The 21,149-nt window shown below is 37.0% G+C and overlaps 3 protein-coding genes across 3 annotated transcripts; 1 reads left to right on the top strand and 2 right to left on the bottom strand.

Moving 5' to 3' along the window:
* Nucleotides 1–289: 289 nt before the first annotated feature.
* Nucleotides 290–2,521, bottom strand: LOC110732987. The gene has a single exon (XM_021912988.1). The coding sequence runs from the start codon at nt 2,519–2,521 to the stop codon at nt 290–292; it is 2,232 nt and encodes a 743-aa protein (XP_021768680.1).
* A 4,925-nt stretch (nt 2,522–7,446) lies between these two features.
* LOC110732977 lies at nt 7,447–8,109 on the top strand. The gene has a single exon (XM_021912976.1). It carries the CDS (start codon nt 7,447–7,449, stop codon nt 8,107–8,109), a length of 663 nt encoding a protein of 220 aa, XP_021768668.1.
* A 3,411-nt stretch (nt 8,110–11,520) lies between these two features.
* On the bottom strand, nt 11,521–20,659 carry LOC110732035. Its single transcript, XM_021911951.1, has 7 exons — nt 19,905–20,659; nt 19,777–19,818; nt 15,033–15,115; nt 14,713–14,814; nt 14,418–14,632; nt 12,117–12,211; nt 11,521–12,015 (listed from the first exon to the last, which is right to left on the bottom strand). Exons 1-7 carry the CDS (start codon nt 20,044–20,046, stop codon nt 11,762–11,764), a joined length of 933 nt encoding a protein of 310 aa, XP_021767643.1. The 5' UTR covers nt 20,047–20,659; the 3' UTR covers nt 11,521–11,761.
* Nucleotides 20,660–21,149: the final 490 nt, after the last annotated feature.

The raw sequence follows: 21,149 nt of genomic DNA, 5'->3' as shown, positions 1-21,149 counted from the left end.
TGCTGTCAATCTCAGCAGGCCTTCCTTCCTTCGGCTGGCTTTCGTCCGAATCTTTCGGTCCGTTCGAAGAGCTCGCCTTTTCGGCCCCTAAAGATGCTTTCTTTTTTGGGGACCCCTGAGCTGAAGCACTTAGGCCCTTCGGCCTTTTGGTACCCCGCTCCTTTTCTCTTTCTTTTTCTTCCTCATCATCCTTGTCGCTTCGGCGACTCTTGGATGGCTTGAGGGAATTGCATTCCCGGGCCTCTCTTTGGCTGCCCAGCATTTTCTCGGAGCGTCCTTCGTCTGAGACCTAAATCATTGACTGATGATATGTCGAGACCACCCCTTGAACATCATGAATGAGAGGTCTCCCCATGATGACGTTGTAAACTGACGGGGCGTCGATGACCAAGAACTCGGCCATGACGCTTCGTCTCGCCTGGTCTTGACCAAGGCTGACGGGAAGAAGAATTTTCCCATCTGGATATGAAGAAGAGCCGTTGAATCCAGTGACCGGATAAGGGACCGGAGTCAAATGCCTGCTCTCCAACTTCAGCTGGTCGAATGCCTTTCGGAAAAGTATATTCGCCCCGCTGCCACCGTCTACTAGTGTCCGATAGACGTTGTGGTTTGCAATGCTTGTCATGATAACCAATGGATCATCATGGGGGTACACCACCCCCCTGCAGTCTTCGGATGTGAACGTCATGTTCGGCACCGGAGACTGCGGCTTCTGGAACTCGGCATGATGGATCTGATGGGTGAGACCCCTCAGATGGCGTTTAAGCGCGTTCCGAGATATGCCACCGGAAATGGTCAGGATGTCATTGTGTCCCCCTTCGGGAGGCCTGTCCCTTTTTCGGTGATAGTCCAGCTCTTGCCGAGGATCTTTCTCGGTCTTCTTATCTTCGCGGCGTTCCGCGACATATTTCTTGAGATATCCTTTTTGGACCAGCTCTTCGATCTGGTCCTTCAGCTGAAGGCAATCCTCGGTGCGATGTCCACGGGATTCATGGAACTCACACCAAAGGTCCTTCCCTTTCTTTTGGTGCCAAGAAGGAGGTGGCTTCGGCTTTTTGAATCTTCCCTCCTCCCTCGTCGCACTGAAGATTTTAGTACGTGGCAAGGTAAGAGGGGTGTAAGATTCAAATTTCCCTAGGAAGGGAGCCTTATCCTTCTTCGGCTCTGCGGTCAAGGGAGGTTCTGAGGCTTTTGCCTTCCCTTTCCTTGACGCTGGAACTTCGGCCTGCTGCCCTTTTGGCTTCACAAGCCCTGATTGGGATTGCAGCTTTGCCTTGTTCCATTCCTCGGCTCGGATAAATTTATCCGAGGCGTCGAGGGCTTCTTCCAGGGTCTGCGGGGGATGCATGACCATGAAGTCCAGAAATTTGCCAGCTTGCAAGCCATTCCGTAATGCAAATACGGCCAGAATTTGGTCCAAGCTTGTTATTCTGGACGACTCGTTGCTAAAGCGAGTCAAATAGTCTCGGAGACTTTTGTCCTCCGCTTGCTGCAGACCCATCAACTCTGCAGTAGTTTTCTCTCGGCGATTAGCCGTAGAAAACTTGCTTTTGAATTTATTGGCTAGATCGCTCCAGCCAGTTATTGAGCCTTCCTTCAGCCCTTTGGTGATCCATGATTGGGCCACACCTTTAAGGGTTGTTGGGAAGTACTTGCACCAGGTAGCTTCGAACCTGGGGTTAAGGTACATATGCCCCTCATAGGAGGCGATGTGGTCCTTCGGATCCGAAGTACCGTCATATGTAATGTGTGCCGGAATTTTAACCGTCGGCACATGTTCTTCCAGTATCCACCTTTGGAATGGGGAACTGGTTGGAACCATTACGGCCTTCCCCTTCTTCCTCGCCGAAGGAACCCCGCTTCTCCCTCTCAGAGAGGTGGATGCGGGGGGTGTCCCCTCGCGTGACTGGGAAGGATGAGACCCTTCTGGAAAGGTGAGGCGACTATGCACCCCTCCTTTTCCACCTAGGCGCTCAAGGACGCTTCGGCGGGAAACATTGTGGCTGTCATGATGACCTTCGGAGGTTTGAGCTTTGGAACTTTTGGAGTGGCCGGAGCCTCTCCTCTGATTCTGCCCAGAACCACCTGGATGCCCAGCCTTTCGGCTACCTTCCCCTTTTGAGGATGGGGCACGCTTTTCTCCCTCGGTTATACTCTTCCTCTTTCGATCATTTGATCTAGGAGGGGGAGATAGTGGCTTTTTTACTGACGGAAAGCGTTCCCCTAAAGTATGCATGAATTCCATGCACACAGCCATGGCTTTCATGACCTCCTCGGTTGAGGGTCCGGTAGGAGGAGTTGAGCGCATGCTTGGTGAGGGGTCACGTTCATGAGCCTCACCATCCCTCGGCGAGTCCCCATTCAGGTGATCCCGCTGGGAAGGAGATCCTTCATGTGAATTTTCTCCCCTTGGGGAGCTGGAAGCGGTCGGCTCAGGCGACGGTGAAGGTGTCCTACCGGCCCTTACCGTTATAAAACCGGTCTTCCTAGTTCTCTTATAGCTCTTTGCACTCTTAGTCATTTTGAGTATTGGCTAAGATTCGAATGAAATTTTTGGCTGACTTTTTTGTAAGAATCCCCACAGACGGCGCCAAATTGTTTCGGTCAGAAAACAATGGGCCTTCAGCTGGCCCTTCGGATGAGTGGGGATGAAGCCCGATTCGAGTGATAACCGAATTGGGGATTTCCTGCACAGCAATGCAAACGTAAACTAGCCTCGGGGGGTGTGCCGAGGAAGGCCCCTCCGATGCCGAAGTCAGTACGGATGCACAAATATTAGAGAAAAGCTATGCAAGAGTATTTGTTGCTTGAGGCATTTAATGTGAATGAATGTAATTGTGTTAAAATGAAAGCTTTTATACCTTGGTTCCATAAGCTAAATTGGGCTTGATCAATCAAATGGGCTGCCCCATGATTGGGCCTTGTTGCTATTGACTTGGCAAATACATTGGAGGGTTGGACCTTATGGTTTGGGCTTTAACTATTTCCATTTGTGGACTGGGCCAAATTGTCTTGCGTTTTGGACCCCAAACAACATAGATATCTAATTTTTATACTTTTTGAATAATCCTTTTTGATAAATTAAATTTATTTTAAAAAAATACACTATTGTATAATTAAGTGATATGATATCGCAAGTCTAAATATCCTAAATTATCAAAAAGGATTACATGACCGTATTTAACATTCAAGCCAAAAAGTTTATACTAAACTTTTATCAACCATCTAGGCATCGCCCGGGCACAAAACTAGTAACTAATATATAAAGCTAAACTTTTAGCCAGGCCACGAGACAACGACACTTGACATTTCAACTTTTCGCCAAGTGTCACACCAGGTAGGCAACAATTAATTATTTGTATAACACGTAGGATAAAAACGTTGGACAGATTTCAATAGATTTTGTAAGATAAAAACGTTAATTTAGAGTTTTATTTTCAACAAAATTTGGATAGATTTTTAGGATAAAATTGCCGGTTTAGAGTTTAATATATATATATATATATATATATATATATATATATATATATATATATATATATATATATATATATATATATATGTATGTATATGTATGTATATATATATATGTATATATAAAGGGGAGAGTTTTCCCCAAAATTTTAGAGAGCCACCGAGGATTTTGATTTTTAAAAAATTATTAGAGCGCCATGTAGGATTAGTATTTTAGAGTGTTACGTATAGGATTATGTCACATAGGATTGTTATTTTAAAGCGCCACGTAAGATTAAATTTAAAAGATTAAATTTATTATAAAAATAAAATACTATCTTTTTAAATTGGAAATTTTATCTAAGAGAAAAGAAACAGTTTATTTTATTTTGTATACATACAAAAATACTATTAAACTTTAAAAAAATGAAATTCATATTCAGTGGATATTTTAAAAAAAAATTGATTAGATAAAAAAAAATAATGAAAATATGACAAGTGATTATAATAAAATATTTTATAAAAATATACTGATAAAAAAAATGAAATCACGTTCAATTATAAAGGGGAGTTTTTCCCCAAGATTTTAGAGAGCCGCCTAGGATTTTGATTTTTAAATAATTATTAGAGTGCCAGGTAGGATTAGTAATTTTAGAGTGTTACATATAAGATTATGCCACGTAGGATTGTTATTTTAAAGCGCCACGTAAGATTAAAATTAAAAATTTAAATTTATTATAATAATATAACAATATCTTTTTAAATTGGAAATTTTATCTAAGTGAAAAGAAAGAGTTTATTTTATTTCGTATATATAAGAAAAAATACTATTAAACTTAAAAAAATGAAAATCACGTTCAATTGATATTTAAAAAAACGGATTAGATAAAAAAAATAGTGAAAATATGACAAGTGATTATAATAAAATACTTTATAATAATATACTAATAAAAAAAATGAAATCACGTTCAATTAAAAAAAAAAATGTTTTCTCTAAGAAAAAACAGTTTTGGATTAGATACAAAAAATAAGAAAAAAATCATTGAAATTAAAAGTATATCCTTTCTCTTTTTCTAGCAAAAAAAAAAAAAAAATGTTCATCATTTATCATTTATTTGATGAATTGATTTCATCTTATGATTTGTTATTATTACAAATAGTCATTAAATCCAATTATACAAGAGATTTGTAATTTCTTTTAGAATTAAATAATTCAAATGCCATAAGTAAAATTAACGAATGAGATTTTATAGTTTAAATTAATTAAATATAAAATATTATCTTTTGATATTAGGAATTTCATCTAAATATATAATGCATGAGAGAAAATTCAATTTTAAATAAATAAAATTAAAATATTAAATGATAATATGATATAGTAGAGTGGCTTTCCCTTAATATTGTTGGGAAAATTTACAATTCCACAAATATAACTACTTTTTAAAATATTCTCAATCTACTGTCCACATTAGCAATTTAATTTAATTATTTTTTTTAATTTTGTTTGTGTGAAACCGCTATCTCAAGTAGCGGTTTTCCACCTAGTATTTTAAAAAAGAAATAAAAAATAAAGCTTTTCATTCCGACTTCCTACTTTTTCTTTCTCTAATTATGTTGTTATAACCAAGGAGAACCATTGCCATTATCCCTACTCAAACTACTCTCATTCAATCTTCAAATTTTATTTTCAATTTCACATCATCTTCAAATTAAATCAAGTTTGTGGGTGGATTTTTTGGGCATGGATAGTTAAAGCTTCATGGAGTAAAAACATCCCATTGAAAATTTGTAGAGGTACGAAACACTGAAATTGGTGGTGGGACGAAGTTCCAGTGAGTAAGGCGGCGGAAGGAGGTGGTCTAACACCTTGGTGAGGCGAGGTTGTCGGATTTTAGCACTGGGAAGCTAAGATCTAACACCGACTGGTCGAACAACTTCTCTGTTCTCTCTCATGTTCATCCCCTTCTCTCTCTTGTTCTTCCCCTTCTCTCTCTAAAATCAGATTACTTTGATTTTTTTTATCACTAATCAAATTAAGATTTGATTTTGTTTTTCATTTTTTGTGTTTGATTTGGAGGAGTATAAATAATTTTGCCTCAATTTCATTTTTTCATCTGGTTCATTACCTTAGAATTTTTATATGGGAATGAAGATGGATTACAGTTTTAGTCTTCCTGTACTCATTTCCTAAAAATTACTTTGTAATTAATTTTTTTTTCGTATAAATTGAAAACTGCCACTTGAGTTGGCGGTTTTTGCATAATTGAAAACCGCCAATTCAAGTAGCGGTTTTGTGTTAAACTTTAAAAAAAAAAAAATTAAAAATCATACTAAATAGTGACGTGGACAGTAGATTGGGAAATTGTAAAAGTGTAGCTGTATTTATGGAATTGCTACTAGTTGGAACATTATTATGGGAAAGCACTCGATATAGTACAACGAATAAATAAAGTAACAAATTTTATCACAAACTTACAAAAAAAAAATATTAGTTGTACAAAAATACAAACAAACCGTGCATCGCACACGCTTCATCTAGTTAATTAATATAACCCAATTAAAAAAAAATTAAATTATAACTTTCAAAGTTTCTCAAATTATTATCTTAAAAATTAATTATTTAATTAGGATATTTGTGTTAAAGAGCACTCCAAAATAAATCAATTTATGATATATTTTAAAAATTATAGCCCACAGCTTTATGAGCGGTAGTACTATATTATTTATTTTACAAGTATGATTGTCAAGTAATTATTAATATGAGTAGAAAATTCAAATAACTAAGTATTTTTCTCATATATAGTGCATATTTTTATAACATATATTGCACTCAGTCTAGGAGTACTCAATTGTTAAATGTCAATGAAACCATAAAATTAAATTACTCATCCGATTAAGAACATTTTAAACAACAAATTTTTCAAACGTGGATAGTTTTACACATTAGTGATAATGCCTTCAAGAAAATAATTACTTCTTTATAATTATTTTATAAGTAGCCAATTAATGTAAGGATTTATAAAACATAAAGATACATTGATACCCCTCATGATTGCTTTACAGGGATTTAATATACTACTCATACTAACAAGATACATCTTCCTTTTAGGGAGCTCATATGCTAAGATACTTCTCAATTAAGCGTGCTAATGCGCCATAAGGACTTGTGTTGGTCTGTGAGGACAGCTATTGGTCCTTGATGCACATTTCGTGACAATAGGCCCCTCCCTAATTTGTTTGGGGTCGGGGTGTTACATATATATTGTAGAGGAACCCGGGGCATCGCTCGGGGTACGTACTAGTATACTATATATATGCAACGAAATTCATACATTTTTTCAATATTTTCGCCTAGAAAAGGATATTCCAATGACTTTGAATGTGAATAATGTATATTCGAGCCAACATAATTTTAATTCAAAAAAATCCCCAAAAAAAGCCTATCAAGAAAAGAAACAAACAGCTGGAAAGAAGGTGGTTAAACCACTTAAGGAAAGCACCAATATTCCCATAGATCCGATTGCCAAAAGCCCAGCTACTATTGTGCAAGGAAAGGAAAATATTGGAGCAGCTGTCGAAGGCACACAAGAGGCAAGTTTAGAAAAAAACCTTAAGCCATCACAAGCCACACAACAGCCACACGAAGCTAGCATTGAAAGTTTCCCCAATGTCACACATTTCTCAAACTCCCTCACCTATCAAGGTGACAATCCCACCAGAGAAAATTTTGTGCGTTGGCCACCTCATGGATTAACCATACATAGCAGAGATGTGCCCCCTACTCCATATAATGGAGATGCAAATGGAGTAAATGCTACCACCAACTTCGAACCCCCTCCCCGGAGTTGGTGATCACGGCAAGGATCCCCAATGAATTGCAGCGTTTGCTGAAGATGCTCAGGCTAGCATATGTATCCTCTCTCTCCTCTATACCAGTTGATATGAAAAGATAGTATACCAAATTTAAATCCGGATTCTCTACTTATTACTTGTATGGTGTGGAATGTGCAAGGTGCTGGAAGTAGGAACTTCATCACAGTTCTCAAAGATTTGGTTCGAATTCATCAACCTAATGTACTTACGTTGGTGGAAACTCACATGGGAGGTGAGCAAGCAGTAATGATAGCTTCGATTCTTGGTTATGGTTATGATGGGCACTCAAGGGTTGATGCCTTGGGTTTTAGTGGCGGAATATGGGTTTACTGGAAGTCGAATCGAGTAAATGTGAGCCCGAGTTTGAAACACAATCAACACATCACAATGGAGATTTCTCGTGTAGGAGCCATGCCATGGTACTTTTCTGCGATTTATGCTAGCCCGAATCCAATGAAGAAGAAGGAACTATGGGAGGAGCTCAAGAATATTTCCATGAGTCATGATAAACCCTGGCTCATAGCTGGTGATTTTAATGACACTAGATTCCCTTCAGAAAGAAATAAGTCATGTCATGAAACTAATAGAAGATCCTTATTCAACAATTGGGTTGAGGACATGGACCTACTGGAAGTCGAATTCTCTGGTGCTTCACACACTTGGGCTAGAGGCAAATCACTTGAAACTCGTCAAAGTGCAAGGTTAGACAGAGCCTTGTGTAATGAGCAATGGGCTTTAAGGTTCGAGCAGGCATCGATGAGACACCTTACAGCAGTTCACTAGGAACATTGTCTCATTTTAATCTTCCCGAATGGCTTCGCACCTTTGCAAGCCATCCACCGACCATTTCGATTTCAAGCTACATGGCTAACACATGAGAATTTTAAAAAATTCATTGAAGAAAAATGGGACGGTGAAGGAGAATTAATGCCGTCTCTAGCTAAACTCTCGACCGATCTCCAGAATTAGAATCAAGATATCTCTGGAAATAAATTCAAGCAAAAGCGATCCTATCTTGCATGCATTGGTGGAGTGAAAAAAAAAACTTGCAATCAAACCTGATCGAGGCCTTATCAAATTAGAGGCTAAATTGAGAAAAAATCTTGATGAAATTCTTGAAAGGGAAGAGCTGCTATGGTACCAAAAGTCACGAATAGAGTGGCTAAAAAATGGTGATCGAAATACATCTTTTTTCTACCTTAGCACTATAGTTAGAAGATGGAAAAATAAGGTAGTTGCGCTAAAAGGGGAAGATGAACAGTGGTTGCACGATAAAGTTGAAATTTGTAATCATGTCATGTCATATTTCTCAAAGCTTTTCGAGGAGGAGGGTGAACCAGATTTCTTTGACCTCCCCCAAGATATCTTCCCCGAGCTGCCAATGCAAGAATGGAGTTTTCTCACTCGGCCTTATTCTAAGTTCGAGGTAGAGGCGGTTGTGAAGGAGATGGGTGCAATGAAAGCACCGGGACCAGACGGTTATCAAGCCCTCTTCTACCAAAAAAATTGGGGCCTCATAGCAAACACTGTATACAAGACTATCATGCCTATCCTTGAGGGAAAGGGACTGCCGAGTAATATGAATGAAACTTTTATTACCCTCATTCCTAAGGTCGACAATCCTGAGTTTGCTTCTCAATTTCGGCCCATTGGGTTGTGTAATGTGGCATACAAAATTGTCACGAAAGTCATTGTGAATCGATTGAAACCCGTGCTTCCCCGGCTTATATCAAACACCCAAGCTAGCTTTGTTCCGGGGCGTCAAATCACAGACAATATTGTGATAGTTCAAGAGGTCATTCATACAATGAAACGAAAGCAAGGTGAAAAGGGTTTTATGGCCATCAAAATTGACTTTAAGAAGGCATACGATAGACTTCGTTGGTCTTTCATTCGAGAAACGATGGTGCAAATGAATCTCCCTATTTTTATGATTGAAATTATCACGGAATGCATCACTTCGGCTTCTCTACAATTGCTTTGGAATGGAGAACCTTCACCAAGTTTCAAGGCTCCAAGAGGAATTAGACAAGGAGATCCGCTTTCTCCATATTTGTTTGTTATGTGCATGGAGCGCTTTTATCAAACAATTGAAGAGTCAATAATCCAGAAGAAATGGAAGCCAATTAGAGCAAGTCGAGATGGTCCTATGCTTTCCAACCTCTTCTTCGCGGATGACATTATACTTTTTGCAGAGGCAAGTGTAGATCAAGCGGAAATTATTCATGAATGTCTAAGGAGATTTTGTGATGCCTCGGGACAGAAAGTTTCACTTGCGAAATCAAGGGTGTATTTTTCGAAAAATATTGACACTGTTTCGCAAGAAAGCATTAGTGCTGCTTTTAGAATGGAGGCTACGGAGGATCTTGGTATGTACCTAGGAATGCCCACATTGACAAGCCGGGTGACAAAAGAGACCTTTCAACACTTGTGTGAAAAGATTAATAGAAAATTATCGGGATGGAAGTCCAAAAATCTCTCGTTGGCAGGCAGTATTACATTAGCCACAGCCACCCTTTCGACAATGGAAATGTATTCGATGCAAACGGCCAAAATTCCAAGGGCTACTTGTGAAGCTATTGATAAGAAAACTCGTCAATTCATTTGGGGAGGAAGTGATGAACAAAGGAAGGTGCACTTAATCTCTTGGAAAATGCTACAAAAACCGACAGATCAAGGAGGTATTGGCATCCATTCGGCGAAGCAAGCAAATGCAGCTTTTCTCACGAAGCTTGGATGGAGAGTGCTTCCGGAACCTAATGCTCTTTGGGCTAGGGTGTTGCGAGCAAAATATTGCAAGGGTCGTTGCCATGTTGATATGTTTGAGCTTAAGGTGGGTATGTCGAATGTGTGGAGTGGTATAACCGAGGAATGCTAAGTGGTTGGGCAAAGGCTTACGTACTGTAGTTGGTAATGGTGCTAAGACCTTGTTTTGGGACCACAAATGGTGTACGGATCAGCCCAAGGGGAGAAAATATTCATGACATTCTCTATTGTCAGAAGCTCTTAAATGATTCAAGATGGCAAGTAAAGGTGGCTCATGTGTACCGCAAAGGGAATAGAGCGCCGGATTGGTTGGCCAATCGCGGAGTTGTTCAAAGCTCTCAATTAGATTTCATTAATAATGTTCCGGTAGAACTTGGTCGTATTTTAGAGAAGGATAATAGGGGTGTGGCTTTACCACGCTTTGTCCCTCCGTAGGTAGTTTTTTATTTATTAGTTTTTCTGTTTTTGCTTTGTTTTTATTTCCCTTTGGACTTGTTCCTCTCTCGGAAAAAAAAAAATTAAAAAAAATAAAAAAATTCATACCTTATCCATTTGACACTTATTTTCTTTCCGTTGATGCTTAATGATCTTACAAAAATACTTTTAAACATTAATCTCATAACTTCCAATTTTGAACTAATTACGTTCACATTGTTTCAGACAAGGTCTTTAAACATTGTGAAACTGAATAGAATTTATCTTTAAGAACAATACTCTATATATTCTTTTTTAATTGTTACATTTGAAACAAATTTCTCTGAAAGAAACAAGTTTTACACCAGACAGAGCAAAACTATACCATCAATAGTATAATATTTGATATTTTAAAAGTTATATCAATACAAATCTAAAATGCTCACAAATGATCAAATGTGTAAAGTATAAACATTGCAAGTAAAACAGAACGAAAAAAGAAAATAAAAATCAAATAACTCAAGACAACGATCCCTGTAATATTCACCTCAACGGGGGGAAAAATAAAAGGTGAAGACTATTAATCTTCGAAGCATGGTTTCCTGATCATGGGAGTCTAGGAAGTATCAGAATACCATGATGGAAAATGTAGACCCATACTCCAATAACTTGTCCTTCGGTTGTGTACTCGATTGCAGAAAACTAATATTGTTAGGATAAGTAGCACGAAATAATCATTAATATATCTTCTGAATATGCAAGCAAATAATCATAATCATTATTGACTTTATCATAAACATATACTATGATAAAATATACATAGTTATTCACGTATAATCTTTTGCTGAAAATTTCAGCACCTATAAAGTAGCAATTTTGTTAGCCACAAAATTAGATAAACACAAAACAACAATTATCCCTTTTTTTTTTTCTTGCTTATCAACAATAAGATAATCATCTTAATTTTGCACGTATAAACAGAAATATTTATCCAACAAATATGCATAAAGATAATATCCGAAATAAACATAATTTCATATTAATCAAATATTAACGTAGATATATCATATTGACTTTCATCATCAAATATATAATATTGTTAATCGCATCAAGATATATTAGCAAATATAATCATGCATATCACATAATATTATAACCATTCATATCTTTGACTTCCATCATAAAATATAGTAGAATACGAAACCTTTATCAAGGTGGAGTCTTCACTATGGATGGAGTTCATAATACTGCTTGCTCAGCTTTCATCTTGAGCTGGAGCTTCACTCAATCTGACAGATCGAGGGAGCATAAACTCAGCAAACATTGGATAGTGGGAGGATGGGTAACACCCATCGATATTATCATTCACTACTTCACATAGTACTGGTATCAAGGATCTTCCTCTGTACAGAATCCAATCCACATGAAGATCCTGAGTTTGTCGATCCCAACAGAGACAAAGAGCCCTAAAAATCAACTTTAGAAATTCCAAAGCTCCCTGTTCGTCACCTAGCACACCATTAAAGCTTGTCAGAGGTTTGTAAACCAGATTCCACCAGTTTCACTAGTAAAAAATTTAAAAAATTGCAGACTTTGAGCTTCAAAGATACCTCTGAATCCATGATAGGTGCGGATTAAGGATCCATTTTTTCTTACCCGTGCATTTGGCCATGTGTCTCTCATATCACCTACTACACCGTGCTCTCTGTAGACAAAACAACGAAACTCATGTACTTTGTCCATTATTCTATCATGAATATGTATTCTCTCTCAATAATCTGGAGTCCCTATCTTGAGATCCAGAAACAGTATTAAAAACAGCAAGCTTGCCGGCTAGCCACTAGCCAATACATGTCACAAATAAACAAAATATGCCATGGTAAGTTGGTAACTGTGTTTTTTGACACATCTAACTATGCAATGTCATTTTCGCTTTTGCATACCACCTTCTCCATTGCACATTTACTTCAGTTGTGTTCACTGTTCAGTTAAGAGGGAAATCTTTTCCAAAGTGAATTCTTAACAGTATAATCATAATTTGGACTTTTACCAAAGACACATAATTTATTAAGTACCCCTATACTTTCATCTCCATTGGTACCACGTTCAAACAGTTAATAAAACAATAGTTTGGTCAATTACTAGCCTAAATTCCGTATCCTAGTCGTCACTTTCCCATCCTCTGTTTTCACAACCAACCAAATCGTCTGCAACTGACTTTATTAATTAATCACCCGTCAAAACGTTTATCAATGAATCCCACAACAAAATAAAATTTTTTGTTTCAATGAATTTATTTTTCCTGTCTAGCATTGTGGCCATATGACCCCATATGCATCTGATTCTTCACGAAGTATTTGATTTGTTTGATATAAAGATAACTGTCTCTTCTGTGATTTTGATTTAAGGGCTGCTGCTGTCATGGTAGATTTTGGATTAAGAAACATCAAGAAAATAAAATGATATAATTGAGAAATTTCAAGGGAAAGTAGAGATATTAAGACAAGGGTTTTGTAGATTTGCAGCTGAATCAAAATGGGTTGGTCTTAATTTCAACAGAAAATTTATGGAAAAATGCAGATCCTATTAAAAGAGAGAATAATAGATAGAAAGATCAGAGGGAGAAAATGAAACTGATTTCTTAGGGTGCAGAAATATAGTACTTAGAATTTCAGACTGATTGCTCCCCTCTTAACAGCAGCAAACCCCAATGCCGACCACTAGCCAGTAAATAATGTAGCAGCCAAATCGAAACCTGGCAACCAGACCAAACTTTCAAACATACAACTTAAAAGGGGGCTTATAGTAGTGCAGGAGCAGAAAGAAGCCAATGGTTTGAAAGCCTGTAATAGCAGGCGCAAAAGTAGGTGGGTGTAATGCTAATTGCTAAAGATATGGAATCTCTAACAAGTAGCAAAGATGAAAACCATTTTTGATGATATGTGCATCCACCATTGACGAGAAGCGGCAAATAGGTAAAAAAGCATTGCACTATAAAAAGAAAGAAAAAAAAAACCCTATATAAAAATGTTTTGTAATGTTTGCTCAAGTAATTAAAGTCAAAAGTTGAAGGACACCAATACCATGTAAAGGGGTTATTATTTTGAGTACCAATTAAAAGAAGTCAAAAGAACAAGAATATCATCAAATTTCTCTTTCTATAGAAAGAAAGAAAGAAAAAATTCTAAGGGGTGAAAAAGTGAAATAATATTCTTGAGTAGAAAACATTTTTGCAAAAAGGGGTGCAAGGCAATATCCCTTCCATTCCAAATGTTTTACTTCTGTCATCCCTCCACCCCCTTCATTCTAGAAAGGAAACTAGTAGTTTAAACTTTAAAAGTTGATTTCCAAAGAAATAAAATTTTCATAGAATATAATTTACAGTTCAAAAAGGTTTCCCTCCATAATGAACACGGGCAATTCAAAGTGGGTTGGAAAGTTTGTGTGGTTAGCGGTTGCACTTATTAGATACAAGCAATGATGTTAAAGTATTAAATAGATTAAGTCGCAATAAAAAGTAAATTTAGGCCATTTTTTCAAAAATATTTGCCAAAAAGATTCTGTAAAGCAAAGGATAATTCAACAAATGGCTAACATATGACACACAATCACAAATAATAATCATAAAAAAGCTTCCTCACAAGCCTCTCATCTACATGGCAGTGACTGACAAGGGCTCAAATGCTTGTTTACGAAAAATATGAAGAATATATATATATATATATATATATATATATATATATATATATATATATATATATATATATATATTGGGGATGCCAAAAGCTCTCTCCAAAATGATCACTACTTCAAATTTTAAATAAATTGATATAAGATGCCAATACATGAAGAACGGAGAGAAGTTCTGCTGATTCATTCAAAACAACAAAGGGATTTAATTGATATTCTACCTTGATCTCCCAAGAAGGAAACGTCCTGTAGTTGATTCCTTTTGTGTATTAAACCCTCCACAGTACACTACTGGCAAGCTTGGAGGTAATGAAGCGATATGCTGCCATGTGAGTAAAGCACCTCTCCGGCGTGCACGAGGACTGAACTCATCCATATTTGTGTTTACAATCTGGAAGGAAAAACCAGGAGGCTCAACCCCCCTAAGCTGAAATGTGTGGGTATCACGTCAAAGAAAAACATTGCTAAACAATGATTGAGAGGACTAGAAAATAAAATAAGCAATATCAAGGATATTGCCCAAGTTGCAATACAGGGAGCTACTGCTCCCCATGAAATACTTCCAGGGACAGATGGTGACTCTGATAACCAAAAGGTTCCACCTTCTACCAGCTCTACCTTCAAAGATGAATAAATATAAACAAAGTAACCAAGACAAAACATGAAAATAATAAATATATAAAACAGAGTCAACAAGCAAAGCTCCACCCAGAGCAAGGTCTAGCAAGGGAATACGTAAGCTCTCACCCTGCAAAAACAGAGGCTTTTCCCCAGAAGATATAATGAACTTAAAAATAATAATAATGAAAAGATAACCAAACCAAGACATTGCATACCTTTTCCTTGTCAAAAAAGATAGCACAATGCTCATCTGAAGCATCTTCAACACCCTTTCTAGATATGCCAAAATGCCCATAACCTGGGAATTTCAAAAAAAAAAAAAAAAAATATAAGGAAAAACTTTCAACTTTAAGGTTAATAGAATAAATAATAATCAATCAATCAAAGCCTTAATCCCATAAGTGGGGTCGGCTACATGAACCAAATTTGATTATTCCGTGTAGTCATCGACATAAATCTTCCTCCTCCATCCCTTACGATCCAATGCTTCATCCTCATGCAAATCCATATACTTCACATCCTTCCTAACTCCTTCCAACCAAATCATTTTCGGTCTCCCTCTCCCTCGTTTAACCCCTCCATGTTCCCACTCTTTGAACCGGTGCACCCTCGGGTCTCTGTCTTACATGCCTAAACCAATGCAGGCGATTTTCCCTTAGTTTGTCTATAATGCATGCCACACCTACTTTCTTGCGAATAACCTCATTTCTGATTCTATCTCTTAGAGTGTTCATGCACATCCACCTTAACATGCGCATTTGTAACATCCATCTTTTTATTGTGCTCCTTCTTAGAAGCCCAACATTCTGTACCATAGAGCAACACTGGTTTTATGGCAGTCCTGTATGTAAGGGGATGCTTCGGTCACATAACACTCCCGATGCCGCCCTCCATTTAAGCCACCCCGACTGATGGACTATGTTGCTCATATAGACTACATATATACTCAAAGTCTACAAAGATCGTAAGAGAAAGGAACCAATGACCTTTACAGTTGTAAATCAAATATCTTACAAAGACTGACGGACTATGTTGCTCATATAGACTACATATATACTGAAGAGGTAAGTGATCAGTAATCGTAAGTAGACAATAAAGCAATTCTATAATCTTGCTATCTGGTTCATTTGACAACTTGATGCCTCAACTTCATTAATAATTTCAAGAAAACCTTTGGAGTTTTTATACGGCTTTGTCCAACAGCTTATGTTGAAATGTAAATGATTTTCTCGTACAACGTTGACTCAATGGACAAGCAAGTCCAGGTAACTGATATTACATAAAACCCCTTACCTCTCTGTTCTTTAATTTATCTGTTTACTTCTTGTAGAAACAAAAACCAAGCGAAATGAAAGACTAGATAGAAAATAGGTTTGTTATGAATACTCCCTCCGTTTCAAAATAAACACATTCGCCGACGTTGAACTTTGACCAATCATATCTTTAGTTATCAATAAGTACAAATTATTATAATTTGATGTTCTGAAACTGTACATTGAGATGATTCTAACAAATATCCACATGATTTTATATAATCTTATGTGTAAAGCACCAATGGAGGTCAAAGTGGTGTATGTGAATAGTGAAAAGGTGTAGGTGTGTTGTATTTGATTTGTGCAAAACAATAGTCAACAATATAACATAGGATGAGCAAGCAATAAGGATGATAAACATGAAACGCAATGATTAACAAGAGTACTTCAAGGAGTCTTTTTAATGTCAATCAACTTATATGATCACCCGATGGTTACCTCGTAAGGAAACCATAATCCCAGCCTAAACCATTCTTTAAGGAATAACCTTCATAACCATCAGGAGCAAACCATGAAAACTGAACAGAAGCAGGATGAAAACCAGAAACCAAAATCAGGAAAATGTTCCTGCTAGAGGTTTGAGTCAACATTTGGGCTGAAAGCTACAGCTTCCTTTCTTCTCTAGATTTAGACATAGTTTAGACCGGGCAATCACCCGACTCGAATGACCAGGCCCGTGACCCAAAATCAACCCAAAAAATCGATTCAAATTGACCCGAAACCCAAAATCTACCCGACCAGTATCCAACCTTGACCCGACCCGAAGTTGGCCCGATACCCGAAATAACCCGACTTAAAGTTGACTCAAAGTGTTCGACCCGAACAGACCCGATACCTAAAATGTCCCAAACTAAAATTACCTTATAATTGAACTAAAAATGTCTGGTGCCAAAAATGACTCAAATTTTTCATCTCCAACTGTAGCCAAGCTCATAAATCAAATTAATAGTTCTTATTATAACAACAACAAAATATAAAATTATCGATTTGAGCTTAATCCACAAATAGAACAAATCGGACATAAGCCGACCCGATTTTGACTCGACCTGTATATGACTTGAACATACTTGACCTGGAAATGGTTTGTCCCGAACTCGACCCGAAATTGACCTGACCGAAGTCATACCCGAAACCCGAATTTGACCGACCCGACCCAAGATTGACTTGACCCAAATGACTCGTTTTGCACGTCTAACCGTCTAAGATAGACAATCATCCATAGCTAGACCGAATTCCTTTTCTTCTTCTTTAGAATTATTATACAATTTCTTTAATGTTCATGGCATAACTCAACAATTCTCCACCTTTTAACTTCCATATAACCAAAAAAATTAAAAATATTTAAGTAATGTTCACCATATAACTAACAAATTTTAACGCTCCACCTAAAACAAAAAACCATATGCCTTACTAGCTTTAGGCAATCAAAAAAGACATATTTTCTAACGTATGAACTAGTGCAATGCTGAACATAAAATTCCAAAACTTGAACCATCCACATGACCTTGATTGAGCGTATAATGCCAATACTGTGAAACCACCAAGCATGCATTATCCAAATTGACCAAACTCTCTTCAAATACTTCTCCATCTTAATACCAAACTAAACATCAAGAATAATAAAAATTACATCATATTTTCAAGTTACAATTGTACTAAACAAATCATAAAATTACCCAATCAGGATAAAAAATAGCATAACTACAAACACTCTAATGTGTAATTAAAATTGCTACAGCTACTTTATTACAAAATGAAAACATAAAACCTATCATAGACTCCCAAAATAAAAATTAACACGGTTTCTCACTTAACCGGTCATCATAAAGAGATCACATAAACCACAAGCCCCAGAGCGTGTAAACCCTAAAGTGCATCACCAATCACCATCATCAAATTCTGAGGATTTATTATCTAAATTACCACCAATTTTCTCTTTCTTCTTCAACTTCGAAGGCTCAGACTAAACATGCCCTTTTGCATAACAATAATAACAGGATTTACTTTTGTTAAAGTTCTTACCATAACGTACAACTAAAACATCATTTCAATGAGTACCATTATATTCAGCAATTAACTTATAATAATAAAATCTCTTTGAGTTAGGTACCTTAGGGTATCCCCAAAATCCTCCTAATCCAATCATCATCACCATATAACAAGGTTTCACGAAAATTCTTATAAGAGGGTTGTAAATAACATGACAGCTACTACAAATACATAGTAACAGAAAGAACTCATCTATACGAGACTCAAGCATTTAACTTTCTTCTAGACGAATATCCTAAAGTCTACATATGAGTAGTAGACGATTGGTGATAGTCTTAGTCATATAACGTGATCTAAATATAACCACAAACCTACTGTTGTAGTCTCCTTGGTACTTCTCATTAGAGAGACTAAGTTGAATCGCTGATTAGACTTTTTAATCCATTTCCTCCTACTAAACACATACCTAAAGGCTTACATCACCAAGAGCCTTGCGCAAACTGCCTTCACTTTAATTACTATGTACTAAATTTTACTGGCCTAACAAACTATTCTACACCAAATTTTATTGCTGATATGGTAAATCAAATTTTTCAAGCACCTTACATAATAATACCATAAAAGCTGGCTCTAGAAACTAATTGTAGTGAAAAAGGCGGTGTAGTATTTGATTTGTGTGGAGAAGTTATTCGCAAGAAAGTGGGTGTCCCAGGCATTCGAGACAAACAAAGAGAAAATCGCCTACATTGATTCGGGCATGTAAAACGATGAGTGGGATCATAGAGAAATTAAACGAGGTAGAGGGAGACCGACAATGACTTGGTTGGAAGGAGTTAGGAAGGATATGAAACATATGGATTTGCATGAGATTGAGGTATTTGATCGTAAAGGATAAAGGAGGAAGATTTTCGTGGATAACTATACGGAATAATCACTTTTGGTTCATGTAGCCGACCCACTTATGGGATTAAGGTTTTGATTGATTGATTGGTACAAGTCATCTTTGACCTCTATCGGCTTCTTCTAAAACACTTCATAACTCCAACTCTCCACTTTCCTTGCCAATGCACCTTTTAAAGGATGTCACATTTGGCCAAACCATAGTGATTTCTTCTTCAACATTCCTCCATATATCTTCCAAATTATGTCTCTTAAGGTGCTACAATAGATAGACCCAAATACTCAATTCCCAATTACTAACTTAACCTTGCACGCTTGCCACAATGCCAGCTAAAATTAAAAAAAAAAAAAAAAAAAAAAAATACTTGTTCAAAACGAATATTCGATGCCTACATATTTCTCCAAAGCCCGCATATCAAGAACAAAATTTCAGACTCCTCTTATAAGGTAGCATAACAATCAACAAATCGTCTCTTAAAAGCAATTTATATACCTAGCGATACATTGTTCCGAATATGTATTCTTAGGAAACACACCTTACTAAAAGTAACCAAGAGCGCCGTAAGAAGCATGGCCATAAGACTTCTCCACATCAAAGTTATAAATCAGACGGCTTGGTTTGATTTTTCAACTAGACATGTGTATTAATTGACAGAAACCTGTCAATTAGCTCTAAACAATTTTTAAATTCGTGATCATTCACAAAAGGGTTTCTAGTATAGAAAGAAAAAACACGGAAAACAGCAAAATGCAATACCAGGTAATCCCTGCTGAAGATAATCCAACTGCAACTTCAAGCCTGAGTAAATTAAAGTGAAAAGGAATCAAAAAATTTATGTTGGGAAAGAAGAAGTGAAAAAAAAATGGCGAAGAGAAAAGATATACCCTGTTGTGTACATAAGAAGGTGGGTGAATAACTGGTAATGACGCTGATGCACAAATCTTTCCTGTTTTCCCATGAATTCAAACTATCAACAGGCTGTTCGTCATGGAGGTTAAAGGTCATCACAGTGAGCGATAAACTCATCCTTCACAATCATCAGCCACTGAAGATGAAATTTCCAAATCGAGCTGAAGAACCCTAATAAATCCCCAATTAAGAGTTCTGCACTGATACTTACAAGTCACAACTTCAGACCCCGGCAATTCAAATGCAGAGCATTGATGAACTATATGCTTGGATCCAAACAAGTCAATTATGCAAGAAAATGATTGAAATATACTTATGTTGTTGAAGATGGGAGGAAAGAGAATAACTTTAAGCTTGGGAGTTGGATTATCTTGTGTACACTCTAATCAGACGAAGCCGGAGGGTGAGTTATTACAAGGGCACTTTGGTCATTTCATATTATTTGTATATGTTTTTTTATACATTATATAGTACCTCCGTTAAATGTGGAGGGATTCCAATGCAAAAAAATTTAATAGTGCTTAACAATAAGTATTATGTCGGTAATAAATAATTAATTACAAATTCTTTAAAAAAAAAAAATCAGAGTCTAAAAACCCAGAACTACCAAGCCATCTAGACCCACCAACGGAACCTCCACCCTCATGTACACCCACCCACCAAAACCCGAAAACACCCAGACCCATGACCACCCACCCACCTCCACGAACACCCACCCACCAAACCCACCCTAACTCAAACCCATAACCACCAAACCCACCCTAAATCAAACCCATAACCACCAAACCCACCCTAACTCGAACCCAGAACCACCCAAAGTCAAACCTAAAACCACGAAACCCACCCCAACTCATACCCAGAGCCACCCAACACAGAATCACCCACGAAATCGCCCACCCCCAATGAAAACCCATCAACCCACCGACAACAGCCTTAATTGTTCTTCGTCGTACCAGATTTGGAATGAGGTTGAAGGAGGAGAGAGAAAAATAATGGGTAAGTGAAGAATTAGGCTATGAAGATGAATCTTGGCAACATAAGATGAACTAGTTTGGTTGATTTCAATGAGTTATTGGGGGAGATGATATAAATTTGGTAGGAATAGTTGGATTAATTAGGTTAGATTAGTTTCTAATTAATTCTGTTTTTAAGAATGTAATTGAGGTTATACATTTTTTAGTAAGGGTGTTTTTGTAATTTTAATAAAAAAGATTTACTAA

This window comes from Chenopodium quinoa, unplaced genomic scaffold (assembly GCF_001683475.1).
Source record: "Chenopodium quinoa cultivar QQ74 unplaced genomic scaffold, ASM168347v1, whole genome shotgun sequence".
Lineage (NCBI taxonomy): Eukaryota > Viridiplantae > Streptophyta > Magnoliopsida > Caryophyllales > Amaranthaceae > Chenopodium > Chenopodium quinoa.
This window is presented reverse-complemented; position numbering and strand designations above follow the sequence as displayed.

Coding starts and splice junctions, on each gene's coding strand:
- LOC110732987 (XM_021912988.1), bottom strand. CDS start 2,521: ATGACTAAGAGTGCAAAGAGCTATAAGAGAACTAGGAAGACCGGTTTT.
- LOC110732977 (XM_021912976.1), top strand. CDS start 7,447: ATGGTGTGGAATGTGCAAGGTGCTGGAAGTAGGAACTTCATCACAGTT.
- LOC110732035 (XM_021911951.1), bottom strand. CDS start 20,046: ATGAGTTTATCGCTCACTGTGATGACCTTTAACCTCCATGACGAACAG. Junction 14,633..14,712: donor CCTGTATTGCAACTTGGGCA/ATATCCTTGATA, acceptor CGTGATACCCAC/ACATTTCAGCTTAGGGGGGT. Junction 12,212..14,417: donor TTCCTTCTTGGGAGATCAAG/GTAGAATATCAA, acceptor TTTTGTCTACAG/AGAGCACGGTGTAGTAGGTG.